Genomic DNA, 24,456 nt, shown 5'->3' on the forward strand with positions numbered 1-24,456 from the left:
ACAAAAACAAAGCATTAACATGATCTTATCTCCCATTTGTCTGGTTAAACAGACTAAAATCAAAAATAGGGTAATTAGGGAGTTTAAAAGGTCCATTTGAAAAAACTTAAAGGGAAAACACAGCCAGTGCGCCAGTACTTAGCAGTTTAAAGGGTAGGAGAAATTTCTTACCCAACCGGAAGATCAGAAGTGAGGTTCAGCTTTCCTCTTCGTGGTCAGCCATCTGTTAAGGGCTAAAATTCTAGCTAAACTGTCTAAAATATCTAATGAGTGGTCGCCAATAAATTATAAGCTTTAGCAAGAGTTAGACTTTTAAGCATTTATTAAGGAGAATAAGAATTTGGTAAAGAGAGAGAAAAAGGCCTAGATTCCTATCTATTAAAGGGAGAGCACATTTCTAGCTCCCTTCTCTGCCAGCGTCCTCAGGAAAGAGAGCGAGACTGAGCGCCAGTCTCTTCCTTCCTCCTCCCACTAGCCCGCGTCACTTCCTGACTCCTGGTCTTGCCCTCAAAGACCTTCCCTTCATGGGCAGAACTCCTCTACAGTAAGTATCCAGCAGGTGGCGTTATTCCAATCGTTACAATTAGAAGGATAGGAAAATAGAAATACAATACAAATCGTCTTAAGTCTAGGCTTAGTCTATATTCCTTATAAAAACTCACCAAACCGAAAAGGCCACCTTTGGAGAGAGGGAGACCGTCTGTGCCTCCGGCCAGGAGTCCCGCCAAGCAGGCAAAAAGGCCTACTCTCGTTCTCTCCACCCCGGAAGTAAAAAACCCGGCAGGCAGTCTGACATGCGCAGCAGGCGGACTGTTCATCTCCTCCCCAAAAGGGTGGTCCTTGAAAAACTGGCGTCTTTCAGTTATCCTAACCGACTGTTAAAAACTTTCATATTTTACCACACTGACATTGTCCAGACTTGGGTTCCAGAATAACTATATACTATGTACTGTATACTTATAAACTATAAACTATATACTTATAAACGATATACTTTGTCCTTCTTTTAGAGAGACAAAACTCAGTTGCCTGTAGTTTGCTCTCTTTCTGGGCAAGAGCAGGAGGGAAAGATGTTTTGGAACTACAGCAGCATCAGCACTGAAACTAGAGCTTTGGAATTAAAATTTATAACATTAGATTGGTATTTTAAGGTTATTTTCATCATGAAGTCATGGTTTTCTTTATTAAGTCCCTTTCCATTTTAATCCACCTCTATCCCAAACATGAAATGGCACTCTTGCAGACACTGGACTTTTTGTGGCAGAAATATAAAAGTTCAGTTTGGGGGCAGCTAGGTGGTGCAGTGGATAAAGCACCGGCCCTGGATTCAGGAAGACTTGAGTTCAAATCTGAACTCAGACACTTACTAGCTGTGTGACCCTGGGCAGGTCACTTAACCTTCATTGTCATCCCCCCCCCCAACTAAAATAAATAAATGAATGAATGAATGAATGAATGAATAAATAAAATTTAAAAATTCAGTTCATATTTCATTTCTAAGTCTTAGAATTTGGGCTTAAGTTTTAGACTGAGGTGCCCCACAAGGAAAAAAAAAGCCAAAACAAGAGTTAATTCATTCCAGAGTAGCAGCTTTTAGGGCCTTTTGATTTTAAATTTTACAGTTTGAAATGCTTTACTAGTAACATAGTCCAACTTACTAGCAATGTATTTTAATTAGCCAGTTAGATTACATCCTCCAAAGTTCTATCCTTTTACGTGGAGATGAATGGTTTGGGGTATGTACCCGAATGGTAAAGAATTCATGCAAAAAATTGGTAGTATCTTTTTTTCACTTATATCTATCTGGTCCCTGTCTTTTAGGCATTGTTGTCTCTTTTCTCTTCCTTGGTTATTTGACTTTTGATTGTTGTGCTTTATTGCTTTCCATCTCTTTCACCTAATCAGTACATAAACAAATACAGTTTCTTCCATTTTTTAGAGACTTTTTTTCCCCTGGTCTATTTTCTCACATAGAACCAATAATCCAGTAAACCAGCAATAGAACCAAATCCCATAATAGTGGTATATTAGTACCACAAGTGGTGTAGATAGTATGGTGCTGCTGTAACATGACTTTTTACACACATAGGAAGATATCATGTTAAGTCATGACCTTCAGAATATAACTTCAAAAAGTAAAAGCTTAATTTAATAGCTTATAACACTATTTCCCAGTCCATGCCATAATTGAAGAGGTCTCCTTGGTGCGTCACAAACATCTGGTCCAATCTAACAAGTATTTATTAAGCTACTACTATGTACAAGAGAACGTGCCAAGCACTAGAAAAGACAAAATAAAGTCTTGGCCCTGAAAGAGTTTACAGTCTCCTGGCAGATACCTGTATAGGTGATAATAAGGGGAAGAGGTGTGTTCAAAGGAGTGAGCTAAGATGATTAGAAAGGCTTCCTACAGGAGATGGCAAATAAATGGAGTCTGTCTTGAAGGAACCTAGGGATTTCAAGACAATGGTCTACAAAAGTTTGTTCGTGCACCTTTATTAGTAAAAAAAAAATGAACATTTACTACCCAATATATCTACATTTACTATATATTTACTCATTAATTTAGATATGTTTGGATTCATACTAGGGTACTAATAATTATGTCTATCATGATATTTACACAAAACAGACATTTTTTTAAAGGATGAGATAAAGATGAAATAATATTGAACCCTAAAATCAGTAGGGAGCCACTGGAATTTTGAGTGAGGAAGTTTAGGAAAATTACTTTGGCAGCTGTCTGGTAATTAAAAGCAGCCAAACTAAGACACTGATTTGGGATTCAGGATGCTTGACATTTCTTTTGATTAGTGAGACAAGCAAAGGGAGTCAGCATGGAGTACTGCTGCCCCCTGGTGGCTTCCCCAAAGCTTGTGGCTGGTTTCACGTGCAGCTCAATGTAAAGAATTAATTGTTATTTGAGGTTTTTATGCCTTGGCGCACACTGGCCTGGGGCTCCAAAAACCGCATGGTGCTCCACCCACTGGTCGTAGCCATTGCCAGGGCTCTGGCACCTCACGTCATCACCACGCCTACATGGGCCTGGCAAAATTATAATGATTGGAAGCCTAGTGAAGGCAGTCATGTGACTGTCAGAGCGCCGTCCCATTGGCTGGGGCTGTGTGGGGTGTTTTCTAGTTTTGGGGGAGGAGAATTGGGCATTCTAGGTGGAGGCTGGAAAGGGATAGGCGTTCTGCTGCGTTTTTTCAGCTGATTCCTGGGTGGTGGTATTTTTTTCAGGTATTATAATTTCCCTTTCCCTAGATCCTACTGATCCTGTTTGTGGTTTGTTTTTTTTTAAGTCCGTTCTTGTTAAAATAAATCCTGCTCTGTTTTGAGGGAGGCTGCCAGTCCTCTTCCTTGCCCCAATATTGTGGCAAGCTGCTTAGCTAGCACTCCCTAATTAAAAATTGGTCTCCACACCACCAACCACATTCATGGGTTTTTGATTGTCTAAACATATGGGCTTGATAGTGACAGACTTCTTGAGGTAGGCTTAATAAAGAAGGTACCACTGAGGGCAGCTAGGTGGCGCAGTGGATAGAGCACTGGCCCTGGAGTCAGGAGTACCTGAGTTCAAATCCGGCCTCAGACACTTAACACTTACTAGCTGTGTGGCCCTGGGCAAGTCAACCCCAATTGCCTCACTTAAAAAAAAAAAAAAGGTACCACTGATGCTTAAATGCCAAGAGCACCATCTGGGAAGAAATGATGGAGAAGGAGAATACCAGTCATCTGTACTATTCATTTGCAATTTGTCATTAACCTTATGATGTTTCTTTTGTGTTATTATTGATTTCTTCGACAGAGGCATGAGGTGTCTGAGACGTAGGAGACAGTGGAAGCTATGAATCATTTAGGGGTAGGAAAGGGCAGGCGAAAGGTCCAGCATACATATGAGATTATACATGGTCTAGGCCATGAGTAACTAATTACAGCTGTGTAGGCATGTAGGCATGTATGGGTGCCACGAGTGCGAATGTACATGTAAGTGTGGGTATGTATGACACTGAAATCTGGTTCTGCAGTTGGCTGCATAGGAGTGAAAAGGGTGGGTTTTCCTGTGTTTCTCTACCACTTCTGTAGGGAATGGTAGTTGTTGCTATAGAAACTGTGATGCTTAGGATTATAGTCTAAAGGCAGGGCAACCTAAAGGTGGGGAAGGAGCATGTGGCTATCCTAGTGCCTCTTGACAATTACAGTGATTTAGAATCATGGAATATTAGAGCTGAAAGGGAGCTAAGAGGGAGGAGAGGCTGTGACTCCCACAAGCTCCAGATAAATCCATCTACTCACTCTCAGCCTAATGCACATAAGAACAGAGTGAGACTATTTTTCAGCAAAAGAGGGCAATTGCGATCACCTACTGATCAGGCTGAACAGCTCAGCACGAAGTCTGGACCCAGCCAGACAGTGCTTCCTTCCAGAGTGCCTCAGAGTCTTCAGCACCAGCAGCTTCTAAGGCTCCAATTGTGGACTAGTGAGGGGGTTTGGTGGTAGGCTGGGGTGAAGTGGAGGCAGTCTCTGCTGGACGTGGGGTGAAGCGCCCTGGTTCTGAACTAATGGTCTGAATTGAGTGGTGGTAGCCCAGTGGGAAAGGGCACAGGCATGCCAAGCTTCCAACCATAGAGAATCAGAGTTCAATCAGACTTCTGTTTCCCGGTCAAAGAGAAAGCGGCTGTGGTTACTCACAGGCCAGGAAGGCTGAGAAGAAGCCCAGTCACCCCCCTGGGCCACACTGTAGCTCGAACAGTGTGTTCTGGAAGCAGTGCTACACTTTAAGAAGGAGTTAAAAGCCAAGAAATAGGCAGCCAAGATGAGTAGGCAGAGAAAGCAGTAGACCATTGAAAACTTCTTTGGGGGAAAGGTAGACCACAATACACCCTCAGAAGAAGAAGATAATAACAAAGTCAAAGCTCCAACATTCAAAGCTTCCAAGAAAAATATGAATTGGTCTCAGGCCATGGAAGCACTCAAAAGGGACTTTGAAGAGAAAGTAGGAGATATAGAAGGAAGATTTAGAGAGATGGAGGAAAGAATGGAAAGAGAAATGAGAGCAATGCAGGAAAGTCATGAGAAAAAAGTCAACAGTTTGAAAAGCCAAATGGGAAAAGAAATAGAAAAGCTCTCTCAAGAAATTAATTGCCTAAGAATTAGGATTGAACAAATGGAAGCTAGTGACTTTATGAGAAACCAAGACACAGTAAAGCAAATCCAACTGAATAAAAAAAAATAGAGGGTGATATGAAATATCTCCTTGGAAAAACAGCTGAACTGGAAAACATATCCAGGAGAGATAATCTGAAAATCATTGGACTACCTGAAAACCATGACCAAAATAAGAGCTTAGAAACCATCCTCCAAGAGATTGTCAGGGAAAATTGCCCTGATAGTCTAGAAGCAGAAGGCAAAATAGAAATCAAAAGAATCTACCAATCACCTCCTGAAAGAGATCCCAAAAGGAAAACCTCCAGGAATATTATAGGCAAATTCCAGAGCTCCCAGGTCAAGGAGAAAATATTGCAAGCAGCTAGAAAAAAGGAATTCAAATACTGTGGAGCTCTAATAAGGCTAAAACAAGATCTATCAGCATCTACATTAAAGGACCAGAGGGCATGGAATATGATATTCCAGAGGGCAAAGGAACTGGGACTACAGCCAAGAATCATGTACCCAGCAAAACTGATTATAATCTTTCAGAGGAAAAAAAGGGGACTTCAGTGAAAAAGAGGACTCTCAGACATTTGTGATGAAAAGACCTGAACTGAATAGATAATTTGACTTTCAAATACAAGACCCTGGAGAAGGACAAAAAGGTAAACAGGAAAAAAAGACTTAATGAGGGATATTAAAAGATCAAACTGTTTACATTCCTACATGGGAAGATAATACTTCGAACTCATAAGAACCTTCTCAGTAAGGAATTTACAGAAGACACAGGTCTGAACTGAATATGTAAATATGTAAAGCATTTATGTTTTGTTCTTTGTGAGGCAAACAAGGTGGGGTGTCTTATGTCTGGGGCTGGATTTGGGCTTGGGGCATCCTGGGTCCAGGGCTGGTGCTTTGTCCACTGTGCCACCTAACTAATCCATGATGACATCTTCAAAATAGGGTTGAGGTGTAGGAGGAATAGACTGGGGGAGGGGAAAGGGGAGAGATGGTCTGGGGAGAGGTAGTTCACAGGAAGAAAACAAGAAAAAAGCTTAGGGAGGGGAGGGGAAGGGGGGAAAGGAGTGGGGGAGTGAGTGAACCTTTATATCATCAGAATTGGCTCAAAGAGGGACTAACATACATACTCAAGTAGGTATAGTAATATATTTTTTCCCTGTGGGAGGGGAGGGAGATAAAGAGGGGGGGTGGGAGAAGAGGGGAAAGAGGGAAAGGGCAGATTGGGGAGAGAGCAGTAAAAAGCAAAACACTTTCAAGGAAGGTGAAGATGTTCTGCATTACTGCACAAGTATGACATATTGAATTGCTTGATTTCATAGGGAGAATTGAGGAGGGAAGGAGGAAGAAAAATTTAGAACATGGAATTAGCTCAAAGACCTTAATCTCATCAGAGTGGGCTCAAGGAGGGAATAACATTCACACCCAATTGGGAGGAGTAATCTATTTAACCCTACAGGAAAGTAAGAGGGGAAGAGGATAAGGAGGGAAGGGTGAAAAAAGGGAGTTCAGAGCAGGGGAGGGGACAGTCAGAAGTAAAACACTTTTGAGGAGAAATAGGTTAAAAGAAGATAGAAAATAGAGTAAATATCATGGGAAGGGAATAAGATGGAGGGAAATAGTTATGATTGATTATAATGGCAAAACGTATGGTACCTACTTTGCTGGGCTATTATGAAGAAAATTCTTTGTCAAGTTTAAGGTACTATATGCAGGTTATGATGAACAGGATACTATCAGAAAAACCTGGAAAGACCTATATGAACTGAAACAGAGTAAAATGTACTGTATACAAAATAACAGCAATAGTATAAGATGATCTGCTGGGAAGCATGTAGTTATTTTCAGCAAGGCAATGATCCAATATAACCCTGAAGGACTTACAAAAATTGCAATCTATCTACAGAGAAAGAACTGATGGTATCTGAAAACAGATGGAAACACATTTAAAAAAATTTTTTTGGACAATTCCTTAATCTGAAGTTTTGTTTTTTAACTGTTTTCTCTCACAACCTAGCTAATGTGGGAATGTTTTCTATGACTACTCATGTATAACTTATTTTGAATTGCTTGAGTTCTGGTGGGTGGGGGGTGGGAAGGGAGGGAGGAAGAGAAGTTGGAACACAAAGTTTTAAAAAATTGATGTCAAAATTTGTTTTTACATATATTTTGGAAAATAAAATTCTATTCAACTAAAAAAAAAGAAAGGGAGCTAAGAGATCACCTTATTGTATGCACTCAACTTAGAAATGAGGAAACTGAGGGTTACAGAGTCTGAAAACTTTGCCTTAGGTCTCTAAGCAATTTAATGTCGTCAGGACTAGAAATCAGATCTCCTGAGTCTCATTCCAATGTACTCTTCCTTCAACACCTGCAAACAATAGAGGGTAGAAAACTCATATATCATCTTACAGGTGACTGAGGGCCTCACCTAAAATTTTTCATCACTCTGCAAACTTCCATCCAGAACCACTGAGCTGTCCATCACACAAAAGATCCCAAATCAAATGAGAAGATGACCTCAATCCCACTATAGATTAGCCAGGGGAGCAGCTAGGTGGTGCAGTGGATAAAGCACTGGCCCTGGATTCAGGAGGACCCGAGTTCAAATCTGGCCTCAGACACCTGACACGTACACTGTGACCATGGGCAAGTCACTTAACCCTCATCATCCCCACAAACAAACAAAAATAAAGGACTCTAGGCTTGGAGCATGGACAATATAAGAGAAAATGAGTCAGTGTCCAGCTGACACCCCTCCTCCAAGGCCCTTCTTTGTCCCTTCTGCCCTCAGACTTCCATTATTTAATTAGGAACTACTAAGGGGCTCTGAGCTCAGCCCCAGCTCTTATTGGGATGTAGGCCTTAGGGACAAAGCTAGGATTGCTAAGGATCCCTGGACAAATGTGAGGCAGAGCTGCTCTTGTCAACCTACCTTGACCCTGCCTGACCTGTCCCTCCAGATGTTCTTTGGGGCTAATTCCCCTAGTCCAGGGCTGCTTTTTTTCTTCTTAGAATTTTATTTTCCAAATTACATGTAAAAGCAAATTGTGACATCAATTTTTAAAAACTTTGTGTTCCAACTACTCTTCCTCCCTCTCTTCCCACCCCTCCACCCCAAGAACTCAAGCAATTCAATGTAAGTTATACATGAGTAGTCATGGAAAACATCTCTACATTAGCTAGGTTGTGAGAGAAAACGGATAAAAACAAAACTTCAGATTAAGGAATTGTCAAAAAAAAATGTGTTTCAGTCTGTTTTCAGATACCATCAGTCCTTTCTCTGTATATGTATTGCAATTTTCATAAGTCCTTCAGAGTTATATTGGGTCATTGCTTTGCTTGTCCAGGGCTTCTTAAACTTTTTCCACTCACAACCTGTTTTTGCCTGAGAAATTTTTATGTGATGCCAGCTATATAGGTAGATGACCTCCACATTCAGTTACGTGACCCCCCATATAGGGTCAAGACCCACAGTTTAAGAAGCTTTGCCCTAGACTGTTCCTAGTGCTGCTAGTTGTATGGTCCTGCATTCTCCCTACTCCCAGGGTAAGGAGCTTAGGAAAGGGCTCTTGCCCCAAAGAGAGGGAAGGTATTGGAGTAAGGCATGGCCCCTGGAAAGGGCAGCACTTACCATACACTGCTAATTGTTCTCATGCTATTGAAGCTATCACACCTCCAGAATCAACAAAGGATACAATGTAGAGCTCAGTGTCATTGAGGTTGAGGTCAGGGATGAGCAGGGAGCCAGTGGGGAGCACTTTCTCCCAGATATCTGATGGCATCTGTAGTCCAGGAAGAACACAGTAGACAGGGATATGCTTGGGAGTGTCTGATGACTTTCTGAACCAAGAACAGGCAAGAGCCTGCTCTGAGAGCTCCTGGATGGTCAAGGTGATGCTGCTGCTTGCATAGGGAGGTTTGGCATAACAGTGACACAATCACTTTGAGCAGTTCTTGGCTGTCTTCCAAGATCATGTGGCCCCACAGGGCAGGGACTTTGACTTTCCCTTCTCTCACCTCTTCTTCTCTTTCTTCTCTTCTCAGCTGCTGTGGTTTCCTACCTCTTCCAGGGAGCTCCTCCCCTGCACAGATCCTTCCCACGCCCTGTGGAATAATTATTCTGTCTCCAAGGAGAACATGAGTCACTCACTATACCCGCTATAGATTTCTACTTCCACTTGACCTCCTTCTTTATTTGCCTCCCAGAATAGAGACTGTTTAGACCCCTAAATGAGCACAGAGACTGGTGGGCAGAGGCAATGGACATGAATCCCTCTTTTTGGCTTCTAGGACTCAGACTGCTTAGCATCCCCTCTCTTATCAGGCCAGGGGAGAGTGCCCTGGGGCTTTCCCCAAGCATTTTACTGGGGCTTCTGGGAGGGTCCAACAGGGCTGGGGAGAGGGAATAGGGAATGATGCCGACTAGATTTTCTTCCCCTGTAGTGGGAACAGTTAGAAGGTGTCTAACTACCACACCTCAACCAACTTCCCAGCTAGGTGACTCAGGCTGGGTTTGGAGACAAGAAGATGGGAAACAGTTTTTGCTTCCCCATTTTTGGGGGGAGAGGGACTCTAGATTTTTCACAGCCCCCAAATAAAAGAGACAAAGTCTAGGAAGAGAGGGAAAGAATGGAGAAGCAGCAAGGAGGATAGGGAGAGGGGGTTGGCAATAGATTCAAAGAGAGACAGGGGAAGAACTGTCAGCTTCTTTGTTGTTGTTGTTGGGTTTTTTTTGGTGAGGCAATTGGGGTTAAGTGACTTGCCTAGGGTCACACAGCTAGTAAGTATTAAGTGTCTGAGGCCGGATTTGAACTCAGGTCCTCCTGAATCCAGGGCAGGTGCTCTATCCACTGCGCCACCTAGCCGCCCCCAACTGTCAGCTTCTTAATGGATTCTAGAAAGAGAAACCAGGTGAGGGGGAAAGGCCTTTGGAACAGGACTGGGCCAGAGGCAGCATGAATGTAAACCTACAGGGGAAGGAGCTGAGGATGGGGACAAGGAGGTGACCCTTCTTCATGTCAAAGACTTCTGAGAGGGCCAAGAAGCCTCGAGCCCTGGGAGAAGACATGACGTTTGGGGGTACACAGAGAGAAGTCTTGGCTCTGCTGGAATTCTCCCTTGTGAAGAATTGTTATTTGAGGTTTTTATGCCTCCATGGGCACTGGCCTAGGGCTCTGCAAACCTTTCCCTTGATCCTACTGATTCTGTTTGTGTGTTTTTTTTTTTAAGTCCGTTTTTGTTAAAATAAATCCCGCTCTGTTTTGAGGGAGGCTGCCAGTCTCCTTCCTTGCCCCAATATTGCAGCGAGCTGCTTAGCTAGCACTCCACAATTTAAAATTGGTCCCCACACCCTTCAGGCTCAGAAAGCTCCCTTGTTCTGCTTGGGAGTGTCATTTCTAGCTCTTCCTTAAGGTCCAGAACATGGCACCTTACAGAGAAGAAGCATTCAGCCCCCAAGCACAATAAGCAAAGGCACCAAGCCAAGAAAGCTGCCGTTTGGGGGTGGGGCTCAGGACATGGGGCTCCAACCACAGGCTCTTCTTGTCTTTTCAAGGAGAAAGCATGAGTTATTTTTCCAGTGAGGGCCAACTCTCTTCTATTTTCTTTATTAGGAAGGTGACTGAGACTGATACAATTCAGTGCCTCCAGCAGTCCTCCACTCCATTCAATTGCAGAAGTATTTATGAGTATAGACACTGTAAAAGACTCTCACATTTAGAGGATTCAGAATTGAGCAACTATTTGTGTATGACCCAAAGATGCCAACTCCTAACACTCCCTATTCCACCGTTCTGTTCACATTCTGACTCTGTGCTTAATGCCTGTGTGATCTTGGGAAAACAGCCTTCTTTCTCAGTTTACTGCTCTGTAAAGAGAGAGGACCAGATTACCTTGCCTCAGAAGTCTCTTCCACCTTGAAATCCATGTTCTTGTGATCACCAGTTAGATACAAGGTGACTTTTGTGTTTTTGTTTTTTTTTTAGTGAGGCAATTGGGGTTAAGTGACTTGCCCAGGGTCACACAGCTAGTAAGTGTTAAGTGTCTGAGGCCGGATTTGAACTCAGGTCCTCCTGACTCCAGGGCCGGTGCTCTATCCACTGCGCCATCTAGCTGCCCCGATACAAGGTGACTTTTAAGCACAAGATGACTTATAGTCAGTCCCTGGGTGCTGTTTTTATTTTCACCATGGCCTGCTCTGGCCAAAGAACTCATACCCAAAAGGTCAAACTATTGGTGATGAGCCTACCTGTACTTAGTGGTGCTTTTCTCCAGAAGTCAGAGGTATCCTGTTTGGGGGGGGACTTTACTAGAAGCCCTTGCAGAATGGGGGAACCTTCCAGGGCTGCCATCCCAGCTGCACAGCCTTTGGCACCTGTGGGTCAGTCATGCCTAGAAGAGGCATCAGAGCCAGGCGCTGGGATCAAAACGACACATCCCTTATCCTCATTGAGCTCACGTTCTCCTATAGCTTCTCTTCTCTCACCATCAAGGCAGAGTCAGAGATGAGTGGAGGTGAGATGGGGGCCATTGAGAGACAGATTCTAGAAGTCCAGGCTCTTAGAACCAGACCCAGAAGCCCTAAAACCCAGTGTTTGCAGAGCCCTTTGGGAACTCCTAGCAGCCCAGAACCTCAGAACCTGAAGACGTCCTGAAAATGTCTCCACCAAGCATTTTCTCTGTGTCTTCTCCATATTGCCAGTGCTTCCTCCTCATCTTCGTATTCTGGCTTCCTTCAGGTTCCAGCTAACATCCTTCCCCAAGAAGACTCTCCCAATCCATCCTAATTCTGATCATTCCCTCTCTTCATTGTCTCCAATTATCCTGTCCACATCTTGTTTGTACATAGTTGTTTGCAGGTTATCTCACCCTTTAGAGTGTAAGCTCCTTGAGGGCAGAGACTATCTTTTGATTTTCTTTGGATCTTCAGTTCTTAGCACAGTGCCTGGCACACAGGTGGCACTTAAATACTTATTGACAGACCTCTGTAGGGTGAGACGGGGAAGAGGAACTTCCCCTGTGCCATCCTCCTGTTTTCAGGTGTACAAAAATTAATTTTTAATAACTATAACTAACCTGGAAAATTATATATAATTGGATTTATGAACAATTGTGATAATGTGAAAAATGATAAATTTAGAAAAATTATAATTGGGCCGTAAGTCCCTTCGTGGTCGCCATTCAAATGTGAAATATTTTGTTAATTAGGGCTAATTTTGGGGGGCTAAACTATGGATGACTAGTCTGGGGACTGTTGACTGTTTGGCTATCTGACTTCATTAATTTAATGTGGGCAGTTGATGAAGTTCCACCACACTGCTCCCAAACTGATAAACTAAAGATTAAGAAGCCTCTTAACCAAATAATCAAAGCAGAGTTTATTTATGAGATACTATTTCAAATTAGGAATACAGGGAAATAAAGTACAACCTGACTGCTTTCCTGCGGTCTCTTTCCACTGCGTCTCTTTCCCACCTGCTGCGCCTGGAAGAACTTCTTGAATACAATAAGGGCCTTAGCCGCCTTCGGCCTTAGGGCAAGTTACACTTTCCCTGGTCAGCTCCTTTCTTCTAACTCCTCTTAATCTTCACTTTCTCCAGCCTGTACCCTGTGCTGACCTGCTTCTGTGCTGCCTCCTGGTCAGTCTGTCTTCTGCTCTGTCCTTGTCCACGCTCCCCTCTAGCCACCCCTCTAGTCCCTCTCTCTAGCCTGTCCTCGAGTCTTCTTTTATCTAGTCCCTCTCCCTGGTCTATATACACCTTTTCTTCTCTCCACTCAAATCTCGGGGCTTCCTTCGCCCCCACAGACCAAGCTAATCTGCCAGCCAGAGCTGCAGCTGGTGTGTGTGTGTGTGTGTGTGCGCGCGTGTGTGTGCTCTGGAGCCTCATGCCTCAGCACAGGCCATCCTTCAGATAGCTCCGCTCAGGTCGGAGGTAGCTGGGGGCTTCCCCCCCCCCCCAGCTGTCTGACTTGTATAGCCCACGGGGCCTTTTCTCCTCAGCTGAAGCCGAGGAGGAGGGGGAGAGAACCTGAGGGCCTAAGGCTTTCTAATCTCAGCCTAAAGGTAGGGTCCCCAAATCAAAATAAATTTCCACACAGGGAGGGAGGTGGGGGGAAGGAGGAGGAATCAGTCCCCCATGGAATTCAGGCCAAAGAAACACCAAGGAAACCTGTCTGGGTTTCTTTGCCTCCAGGTGAGGACACTACCCTGTATGAGAACACTATTTGAGCTGGATATGCTTCAAGCACTTTGATGTGCCTGAGGGGTTAGATGGTCACTAGGAGAGTGTCTGCAGGAGGATATAAAGAAGGATGGAATGACATTGTGAAGAGACCTTTTTGGGGGCCAGCCTGCAGAAGAGAAGACTGTGGATGTGGTGGGAGGTGGGGACCTTATAACTGTCTTTGGAAGGAAGTCACATGGAAGAGGGATTGAATTTACCCTCCTTGGCCCCAGAGGGCACAATTGGGAGCAAGGAATGGAATTTGTAGAGGGGCAAACTGAATTGGGGCAGCTAGGTGGTGCCATAGTGCATATAGCATTGGGCTTGGAGTCAGAAAGACTCTGCTTCCCCAAGTTCAAATCTGATCTCAGAGACTGTGCAACCCTGGGCAAGTCACTTCACCCTGTTTGCCTCAGTTTCCTCATCTGTAAAAGAGCTGGAGAAGGAAATGGTAAACCACTCCAGTAGCTTTGCCAAGAAAACCCCAAGTAGGGTCATGAAATGCCAGACACAGTTGAAATGACTGGACAACAGAATTGAAGCTTGATGTCAGGAAATCTTCCAAACAATAAGATACCAACTGTTATCTCTCTAGTACCCCCATCTCTTCCCTCAAACACCTCAGTACTCGACTTCAAACCATTGTCAACTTGACCCTTGACTACTGGAATAGCCACTTCATTGGTGTCCTGAGCTCCAAGTGCCTCCTCTCTTCTCCACACAGCTGGCAAATCTATTCCTAAAGCATAAGTTTGACCCGATCACTTTCTGTATCAAGAAGCCTCAGTAGCTCCCTATTGCCTGCAAGAGAACCTACAAGCTGCTGGGTTTTTTGGGTCTATTCACTGATTTCAAGGGTCTAGGGAACTCCCACTCTCTATGTTATCTGGTGACTTAGAGTTCTGGTAGGGCATTGAAACCTGAAAGGACTTGTCCAGATTCCTAAGGCTGTTATATATCAGAAGTCAGACATATGGTCCATAGGGGCTGGACATCACCAGAGTGGATATTTATGGCAAGATTGTTCCTTGGAAAACCAGTCAGCCCCATGAGATGATGTCCCAGCCTCCCTCCATTAAGGTGATGTTCACTGACAACTCTCTTAGGGAAAAGCTAAGGGCAAGGAAGGAAACCAAGCTGGAGAAAGAGAAAGAATAGGGTTTGGGGAGAGGGAAGGTTTCCAGGGTCCCAGAGGCATCCAGACTCCCCAGGCATGGATGAGAGAAAGGAAAGGGGGCAGAGGTGTGTGTACTGAGGTGGCTGGATTTTGGCCCAGAGTCCATACTGTGTGAACCCAAGTATTTCAACAGCTTAATATTTCCTTGTTTGTTTTTTGTTTTTGTTTTTTTTTGCCCTTCCCTCTCCCGGTTTTCTTTCTTTCTTTTTTTTGCATGGTGGTGAGGGTTAAGTGACTTGGCACCTAGCTGCCCTTCTCTCCCGGTTTTCGAACAAAAATTATCTGAGCTAAACAGGGAGACCAATTCATACAATGGTCATGACAGTAGTTTGAAATGAAAGAGCCCAAGAAAACCTTAGAACTCTGATGAGCAATCTTTGAGCAATCTTAACTTCACAAGATGGACGAAGATGACATCTACCTCCCATTCCTTGGCAGAGGGGTGGTGGACCAACATTCTCAGACACAGGAAATTCATTATGATTTGCTTGTCTTGACTGTTCCTATTTGCTGTAGGAGAGGACTTCTCCTAAGGGTGGGGATGGAGAGACACTAGTTACTGGGTACTGGGACTGGAAAACCAAAGAGCATCCATAAGAAATGTAAACGCAGGGAAGAAAAAGGAAGATGAACATAGAGGGATGAAAATAGAATGCTTTTGTTCTTCACTCTCCATCTGCATCTCTGCTTGGTTTCAACCTTAGAACAAGATGCCCTTCCCAAGATAAGTTGATCACTTCAGATATCATTACCATGCTGCTAATGCAAGCCTTGAATACTCAACATCTTCCCACTTCTCTCAGCCTTCTTTACCCTTTGATTGGAGGGCTGGATGGTAGAGCACTAAACCCCTCCTAAAACTTTCCTTTATAAGGAGCAGAAATGAGACTTCCAGCTCATTGCACTTTCTTTCTGACGCCCTGCTAGGTTTCAACTCTTCGAGGACCAAGTTCCCCTTGTCCTCCCTCCTTTCTCCATCCCCCCAAAGTTCCTTTTGTATGTTATCTTCCCCTCCTCCCCCATTAGATTATAAGCTCATGAGGTCAGGGACTGTTTTTCTTTAAAAATGTTTATATTGTTCCAATTACATGTAGAAGCAATTAACATTCATTGAAAAATTTTTGATTTTCAGTCTTTCCCTGCCTCCTTTCCATCCCCCAACTTTGAGAAGGCAAGCAATTTGATATAGATTATACATTGTGGCAGTTAAAAAGTTTGAGAGACATGATTTCTGGTAATTTGTCATTTTACTAATAATGCTAGAATTCAAATAAGAGTTCAGTGGCACTTTAAAGTGCCAGAGATCTTCATGGCTGAAGGCTCAAGGTTTACATGACCTTGGAGAAGTGGGTGTTCCAGAGGGTTGCAATCAACTCTGATTGGTTAGCAAGTAATGAGAGAATGAATGAGGGGCCAACTTTGCTTATGTTGGTTACTTCTAAATTACTCCCAGCTTTGGGCAATCTAAACAAAGAATTTATATCCCCTACCCAAGCCTGGGCAGAAGACAGTTTGCCCAGAGTTTCACCTTAGATTAGAAGTCTGATCTAGTTGAGTGGAATAGCAATACCCAGAATGAGGAGAATGTTAATCTTATCTTCCATCAGCCCTGTCCTTGAGAGATTGGACAAGGAAATAAGACAGGGGAAAAAAAAAGCTTGGGTCTCCCCAATTTTAATAATTGGCTAATAAACGAGAAAGAAATAATCACTTCTCTCAACATGTGCAGTCAAATAAAATATATTTCCATATTAGCCATATTGTGAAAGGAAACACAGATGAAAAACAAACCACAACTAAAGAAAAAGAAAGCTTTAAAAAAAGTATGCTTTAGTCTGTAGTCAGACTTCATCTTTCTCTGGATGTGGACAGCATCTTTCATCATAAATACTACAGAATTGTCTGGATCATTGTATTGTTGAGAATAGCTGAGTCATTCACAGTTGATCATTGTACCCTTTTGATCTTCCTGTATATGGTGTTCTCCTGGTTCTGCTCATTTCACTTTGCATCAATTCATGTAAATCAAATAAGAGAAAAATGACAAAGTTGCTTACTGACAGGGACACAAAGGGTCTTAATGTTTTTGTTGTCCTGGATCATTTACTTGTCAGTCTGAAAAAGTCAGTGGACCTCTTCTCAAGATAATGTGTTTAAAAACATTAAATAAAATATGTAAGATTACAAAGGAAACCCATTATATTGAAATAGTTATCAAAATAAACTTAAGGACTCCAAATTAAGAACACCTGTAAGAAGTTTCCTGAAGGGAAGGACATTTGATTTAGACTTTAAAGTTGGGTGAGAATTGGACAAACATGAGACTAAGAAGGGATTCCAAGCATAGGGAACAGCCTAAATAAAAGCCCGGAGGTTGGAGGATCTAGTGATGTTTCTAGTACAATATAGAGGATATAGAGAAGGATATAAAGGGGCAAATACAGAGTAACCCACCTTGACTAGGGCTTAGAGTGTATGGAGGAGAACAGGGAAAAATGAGGTAGGGAAGATAAACTGGTGCTAGATTGTGGTAAGCCTTGAATGTCAGGGTTTAATGTATAGACTGTTTTGTTTTGTTTTGGTGAGACAATTGGGGTTAAGTGATTTGCCCAGGGTCACACAGCTAGTAAGTGTCGAGGGTCTGAGGCCGGATTTGAACTCAGGTCCTCCTGAATCCAGGGCCGGTGCTCTATCCACTGTGCCACCTAGCTGCCCCTGTGTGGACTGTTTCTTATGAGACAGCAGGACACAATAACTAAACCACTACACTTGAAGTTAAGAAGAATTGAGTTCATGATGTATAGTGAAGTGAGCAAAACTAAGAGAACATTGTGCACAGAGACAGCAGTATTGTTTGATGAAGAACTGTGAATGACTTACTTGACTATTCTCAACAATACAATGATCCAAGACAATGCCAAAGGACTAATGATGAAGCATACTATCCACCTCCAAAGAAAGAACTGATATTGATGGAACACAGACTGAAGCAGGCTATTTTTCACTTTCTTTCATTTTTTTCTTTTATTCAAGTTTTCTTGTACAAAATGACAAATATGGTAATCTTTTACATACTCATACATGTATAACCCATAGAGGGGAGGAAGGGAAGGAAGGATAAAAATTGGAACTCAAAATTATAAATAAAAATGTTTATTACTTAAAAAAAAAGAGTTGAGGGGCAGCTAGGTGGCACAGTGGATAGAGCACCGGCCCTGGAGTCTGGAGGACCTGAGTTCAAATCTGGTCTCAGACACTTAACACTTACTAGCTGTGTGACCCTGGGCAAGTCTCTTAACCCCAATTGCCTCACTAAAAAAAAAAAAAAAAAAAAAAAAAAAGAGTTGAGTTCAAAACTTCCTTAAAACACTAAATATTTGGGTGACCCCGGACAAGTCATTTAATCTCTCTTGGCCCCAGTTTCCTCATCTGTAAAATGGGGGTAATGACATTCACTTCACAGGATTGCTGTGAGGATCCAATGAGATATTACATGTGAATCCTTTTGCAAACCTTAGAGCCCTCTAAAAATTGGCCATTATTATTCCTCCAAGGACAAAGTTGGGGTGGGGGGGCACACTGTGGTTTTTGACAGATGATCTGAGAGGTCTTTTTAGCACAATGTCCTCATTTGACTGATGAAGAAACTGAGGTTCAGAGAGATAAACCAATGTGTCTGAAGACATAAAATGAGTAAAGAGCAGAGGCAGGATGCTAGCCCAGGTCTCCAGTGTCCAAGATCAGTGCTGGGGACTAAGTCACCCCTTCCTCTCTAGGAAAGGTGCTTGTGTAGCCAACTTTCCCAGTGCATCTGAAGGAGGGTTCATTTCCAAACTTGATTTTTGTAGAAATTGATTGTGCAAAGAGAGCCAGGCCTTTGCACACTGATACCACATCCCTCTCCCAGGAAGAATCTACACTCAGGAAAACTAAACTAGCATGTGGCATGAGTGCACACACGAGGGGGCAACACAGAGACACTTCAGCAGGCCATCACAACATCATAAGATTTATGTGAAAACTAGGTTTATTACAGGGGAAATGAACATGCATGGAAACCCATTGAGTTCCCTTTTTTTACATAAGTTTGCAGTTTTATAATAGCAGGACAGAGGGAGGAGGGGATACCAGGAAGGGGCATGATGTGGGAGGGGGAAGAGGACACCAAAATCACTCCCCACAGGTAGGAGCAAGGCGATGGCAAAAGCCTCATTCTTTTCCCTTGGGAACTGCTAGACTATGAAGATAGGAGGGTCTTCTTATCTGTAAAAGACCCCAGCTGCACAAGCATTATCCCAGCCTGGCACACACTGCCTGGTGTCTGTCATCTCCCAAGGACACTCCCAAGGTCCAGCTTGGGGTGTAACAACAAATTATGTCAGCTCAGGGGCAGCTTTGTCCTTGACACATTCAGGGCCTCCTGCATGCTCTGGGTCCAGTGAGTGTTTCTGGAAAATATGGCAACTCAAAAAGACAAGTTCAGGGGACCTCTTAACAGCCCTTAACAAAAACACAAAGGATCAGAGTGGTGTGGAAGTGATTATGCCCTGCTTTATCCAGGCCCTGCTTAAATACTTCCTGTGATGGGGAACTCACTACTTCATAAAACAACTCTATCCACACCAGACACCTGAGAAGTGCTCACTGAACTGAAGTCATTGGCATTTCCTCTAAATTTGTCCTTAGTTTTTCCCTTTTGGGACCAAACAGACATCAGTCCAATTTCCTCTTTCCCAGAAGAGATATTTGCAGGTGGTGATCCCCCCAGGTCCTTGTTTCTCCAGCTATTTCTACAACTTATTCTCATTACACACGATTTCATGTCCTCTCCCATTCTGATCACATCCTCTGGATGACACCTCACTCATTAAGATGTGGAGAGAAATGATGACTCCTCTTTTATAGTAATAATTATTAAATTAGGATTAAGGTTTTCCCTTCTTAATTCCTCCTTCAGAAATGAGAATGTAGAATGTCTAGCCTTTGTAGGGCAAGGCTAATGATGAGGTGAAATGAATGAGGTGATAAGATGAAATCTTGGGCAGGTACACCCCACTGGGAAAACTCTGATCTGACCAAAAGGTAAAGAAAGTCTAGTTTAGGTGAATAGGTGGCTTCTGCCCATTGTGTTTTAGTCAGACAGGTCTGGGTAGAAGTGGATTTCCCATTTTGTCTGGATGACCCTGGACAGGGTGGTATGGGTACAGAAAAGTCTCTTTGACCGAGACAATGATCAGAATGACAGTCCCCCAGATCCCCATTAGAATAAGCCGACCCCTTATTTTCATATTCATTCTCTCCTTAATTATTAACCAGTGAGTTGATTGGTGCCTTCCAGAAGAGTGGGTGCACTCTTCCAAGGGCACATAAGCCTTGGGTGGCTTCCGTGAAGGGTATTTGGTTTAGGAGAAACAGCAAATTTACCATCCTTTTATTAATTACTCACATAATTAATAAAATGATAAATTACCCAGAAACTATATCTCTGGAACTTTTTACATATCGCAATGTGAAGCCTATGGCTGGACACTGGGGTATGACAAGAGTGGAAAAAATGAATCATTTCCCTCCCACGGGATGTGAACAAGGTCCTCCATGAGCGCAGTGGGAGGTATCCCAGAGTGCTAGATGGTCATGCCTGCAGAACAGAGCCTGACTGGGAAGGGGAGGAGCAGCTCAGCTGGGAGGAGATGCTGCTCAGGGGAAGAGGCGGAGGCAGCAGGAATTTACACTTAATCATTTCCCTCCCAACTCTCAGTGAGAAGAGCACGTGAAGAAAATCACAGCAGTAAAGTCCCTGCACTGTGCCATTGCTGATGCAATCCTCGAAGATAGAAGAGCTGCAGCCCTGGAGAGACTTCAGTCTTGTAGAGAAGGAGACAGCAGACACAGCTCCGGGCTGCATGCAGGGACAGCCTTGAACCCAGATACCTCCAGGGCCTGCACTTGGGCTCTGTCCAGGGCAGACCCGGCTCAGGAGGGGAAGGCAGAGATTCCTGGCCAGAAGAGAGGGGGTCACGCATGGCAGACAACAGAGACCGATGGAGAATCCCCTGGAAGGGGTTCCTGATCACAGGTGAGACACCAGTTCTGCTGGAGCTCAGGGAATGATAGGGAGCTTGGGGGATTCTGACCCAGATAAGACAAATGAATCAGCACAAGGACCTGGAGGGAGAAGACCAGTCCCAGGGGGTTTGTCCCAGAAACAGTCTCTAGTGACCTGGCCAGAGGAGTCTTCCTGAGCCCAGGGCAGAAAGAAGTAGTTGCTCAAGACTCTCAGTCTACATCCCTGAGACTCAGGGCAGTGGCCAGACCTGGGGCTGAGCAACCTCTGAAGAGGCTAAGGGAGTCTTCACAGTCAGAGGAGATCTGGGTGTGGATCCCAGCTCTGATGGTTACTAACTGTGTGACCTTGCACAGTTCACTTACCCCTCTTGGCTTGTGTTTACCTGGAATACCACCTTCCTCCCAGAGCTATTTGGGAGCAAAACTCTGTCAGCCTTAAAATGTAGCCAGAGTTTAGTGGGAAATGCCCTCCCTGGGTTTGGTTGGGGCCAGAAGATCTGGGTTCAAATGCTGCCTTTTCTATTTTCTATTAATAAACTGATCACATCTGTTATGTTATGTGGGCCTCAATTTCTTCATCTGTAAATTGAGGGCATTTGATTCAGTGATCTCTAAGATTTTGTCCAGGTCTAAGATCTGATTTCTATCCTCAACCACAGCTTTTTATCGATTCATTTCTCCCGTCAGTGTCTTGCCTTCCACACTGGCAGGTCCTTTCTAAATCAAGTCTGTGGAGGGAGCTCCACATGTGCTTCAGACAAACTCTCAGATCCTCTGCAGAGACTGGGACAGACAGATTGGTCTGTACACTCATGAATTCCTTTCAAACATGCTTTACTGAGCCCCCAGCAGACCCTAGGGCAGGCTTACCTTAGGGACACCTCAGTGACCCGGCCTTGTTAGGAGGTCAGGGGAACCTTGCTGACCTCTTCTTCCTTCCTCCCCTCTCAGTCTTCATCTTCAGCTGCTGGATCCAGCGAACATCTGCTCAAAGTGCTCATGTCACCGTTGTGCCAAATCTTCCCTATGGGACAGTGGGAAGCAACATTGCCTTGACTGTCCAGGAGTTCTCAAAGAAGGTTTTGAGCTATGCTTGGTACAGAAGAACAACTGAGGCCTCCATAAATATTGCTAAGTACCGTGATCTTAGAGGGCCATGGTCAATACATACCCGGTATAAGGTGCTCTCCAATGGCTCCCTGCTCATCTCCAACCTCACTCTCAATGACACTGACTTCTACATTGTGGAAATTGTTGATTACAAAGGCAACATAATTAAAAAAGGAGCACAATTAACAGTGTATGGTAAGTATGGCCATGCCTCACTTCAGTAACCTCCCTTTCTCTGGGAGTTCCTTACTTAGGGACCAGGAGAATCTAGAACATGACCCACTCCTATAGGAAGGAACCCAAGAAGATGAGAACCCCCAAACTCAGACCTGGGTTATTGATCACAGACCCCATTAGTACTCAAGGGTTCCTCACTCCTGAGGCTGCTAGGACAGGGGGGACACAAGGGCTTCTCCCCCTCCCTTCTGGATCCATGGAGGACCTGGATGGATGTTTCCTTGTAGGTTAAATTGGCCACCCTGCATCTAGCCACACAGACAACTGGCATCACCCTCAAAGAGTGTACTTTCTATTGGGGAAACATGTTAACACATATATGGAACGAATTTTAAGGAGAATAAAAATCAGTCTTAGACCAGTGATTTCCTGGGTAGACTGAATTCCTAGGAAATGCAACTCCTTCCACCAATGCAGGCTTGCACCTTTTCCTCATTCCTGGTCTTAGAGCATTCTCTTGGGAACTGGTGTGTGTGTGTGTGTGTGTGTGTGTGTGTGTGTGTGTGTGTGTGTGGGCAGCTTGCCCAGTATTAAGCATTTGGAGGGCACTAGCGGATGATGGCGTCAGGAAAGGCTTCCTGTAGGAGGTCCTGTTTAAAGGGCATCTTGAAGGAAGAGAGGGGTTCTATGAGGCGGAGGGCAGGAGGAGGACATCCCAGGCTGGGGGGTGGGGAGGCTTCCCTTCTCATCAATCTCTGAAGAGCCTAGGAAAAAAGGGGCCCAAGAGGACCCAGTGATAGGAGCTAAGACAAAAACCTTGTATGGGGCCGGGATGACCTCATTTCCCCTGCAGAGTCTTCTCAGGACTGAAGGAAGCAAAGGATGGGGCCCTTCACCAGACACAAGGAGAGCTACGCTCTCCCAGGACTTCCAGCTTCTGCTAGAGGCATAGGGCCAAGTGAAGAGGAGAGGTCTAGACTCGGCATCAGGAGGTCTGGACTCTTACCCCAGTGTTTACTGTGTGACCTCAGGCAAGTCACCTTAAACTCTGGGACACTTCCTTGCCTCATTGCTAAAGTAGGGTACTAATCCAAGCATCCCCTGCTTCTCTGGCTGTGCTGAGGAGAGACCCTTAAGGCATGACAGAGAGGGGAATCGCTCCTACTCCTTGGATGTTCCATTAGCTCATCCTACTCAACCCTCAGCAGTAAATGAATCAGGCAGCCAGGTGGCCCAGTGCTGAGCTGGGGCAAAGGGGGGCTCCCAGCTGGGCAGAGGACATGAGGAGAGGCATCTTGGAGGACTCTAGTAAATTCTCTATAAGAGTCAAGTGTGCTGGGACAGTGAGAGTCTAAAGAGGATTGGTGTAAAATCCAGCCAGGAAGAGGCTGTGCTGGACAGAGCCATCCAGGGTGGAGTGACAGGAAACACGTGGGAGGAACCTGCTTCCCTCCCAACTCTGCAGTGATGCCTGCTGTTGACTGCTGGGTTTTCTTTCCAGGCTGCTCTGTCATCTACCATATGGCGCATGGATGAGGTCTTTGGACTGCCGGGGTTCTCTCCTTTCTGCTGCTGCTCCAGACCCATGAGGAGTTTGCTCTTCCCCTCTTGTTAGCCATCCCTTTTGATCCCCCTCCTATAGCCTGGGTATCTTGTGGGCCACACTCACTGTTCTGGGTCAACAGGGCAGAGAGTGTGCTTGATGAGTGAGCTCCCCAGGGAGCCTGAAACCATCACCAGCTGTTCTTCTCTAACATGGAGCTTCCCTTGGGCTGGTCGGAGCTGGCCCTTGAGCCATTGAAAGCCCCTAGGGCTGGAAGGAGCCATCTGTTTCAGCCCAGAGTTACAGGGCACTCAGACTGCACTTTGTTCCTTGAATATCTCTGGGACTTCTCTCTCTCTCTCTCTCTTTTTTAGTGAGGCAATTGGGGTTAAGTGACTTGCCCAGGGTCACACAGCTAGTAAGTGTTAAGTGTTTGAGGCCGGATTTGAACTCAGGTACTCCTGACTCCAGGGCCGGTGCTCTATCCACTGTGCCACCTAGCTGCCCCCTCAGGACTTTAAAAAAAAATAGAAATTTCTTTCATTTCATCATATGTAAGTCAAAAGGCAGTGTTGTACAGTGAAAGGACAGTGAATTCAGGCACAGGGAGACCTAAGATCAAGACCCTTCTCAGATACTCCTTACTTCTGTAGCAGTGGGAAAGAGGGCTGACCTTGGAGTCAGAGGGCCTGAGCCACAAGATGCCCAGGCTATAGAAGGGGATGAAAAGGGATGGCTAATAAGAAGGGAGGAGGCCAGAGCAAGGAGCAAAGTCCTCATGGGTCTGGAGCCATTTGGAGCCATCAGCAGCAGGAGAAGGGAGGGAACCCCAGCAGCCCAGAGACCACATCCATGTGCCATATGGTAGATGACATAGCAGCCTGGAAACAAAACCTAGAAGTCAACACCCTGACATGAGCCCTTCTGGTCTCTGGGCATCACTGCAGAGAGTTGGGGGAAGCAGGTTCCTCCCAGGTGTTTCCTCT

The 24,456-nt window shown here is 44.5% G+C and overlaps 1 protein-coding gene across 2 annotated transcripts in view; it reads left to right on the plus strand.

The window, feature by feature from the left end:
- The window catches only part of LOC122745834 (carcinoembryonic antigen-related cell adhesion molecule 1-like), a 45,143-nt gene that overhangs the window by 8,186 nt on the left and 12,501 nt on the right, over positions 1 to 24,456 (plus strand). Inside the window, exons 2-3 of one of the 2 annotated variants that reach the window (XM_043991287.1) lie at positions 20,333 to 20,650; positions 21,592 to 21,945. Coding sequence is in view for 1 of the 2 variants with exons in the window: in XM_043991288.1 (XP_043847223.1) it covers positions 9,220 to 9,339 (120 nt within the window). In the remaining variant the exon portion in view is untranslated. Of the gene's footprint in view, positions 1 to 9,219; positions 10,336 to 20,332; positions 20,651 to 21,591; positions 21,946 to 24,456 lie in introns of those variants that run through there. The other variant, XM_043991288.1, reaches the window with a different exon arrangement.

Source organism: Dromiciops gliroides, chromosome 3 (assembly GCF_019393635.1).
Source record: "Dromiciops gliroides isolate mDroGli1 chromosome 3, mDroGli1.pri, whole genome shotgun sequence".
Taxonomy (NCBI): Eukaryota; Metazoa; Chordata; class Mammalia; order Microbiotheria; family Microbiotheriidae; genus Dromiciops; species Dromiciops gliroides.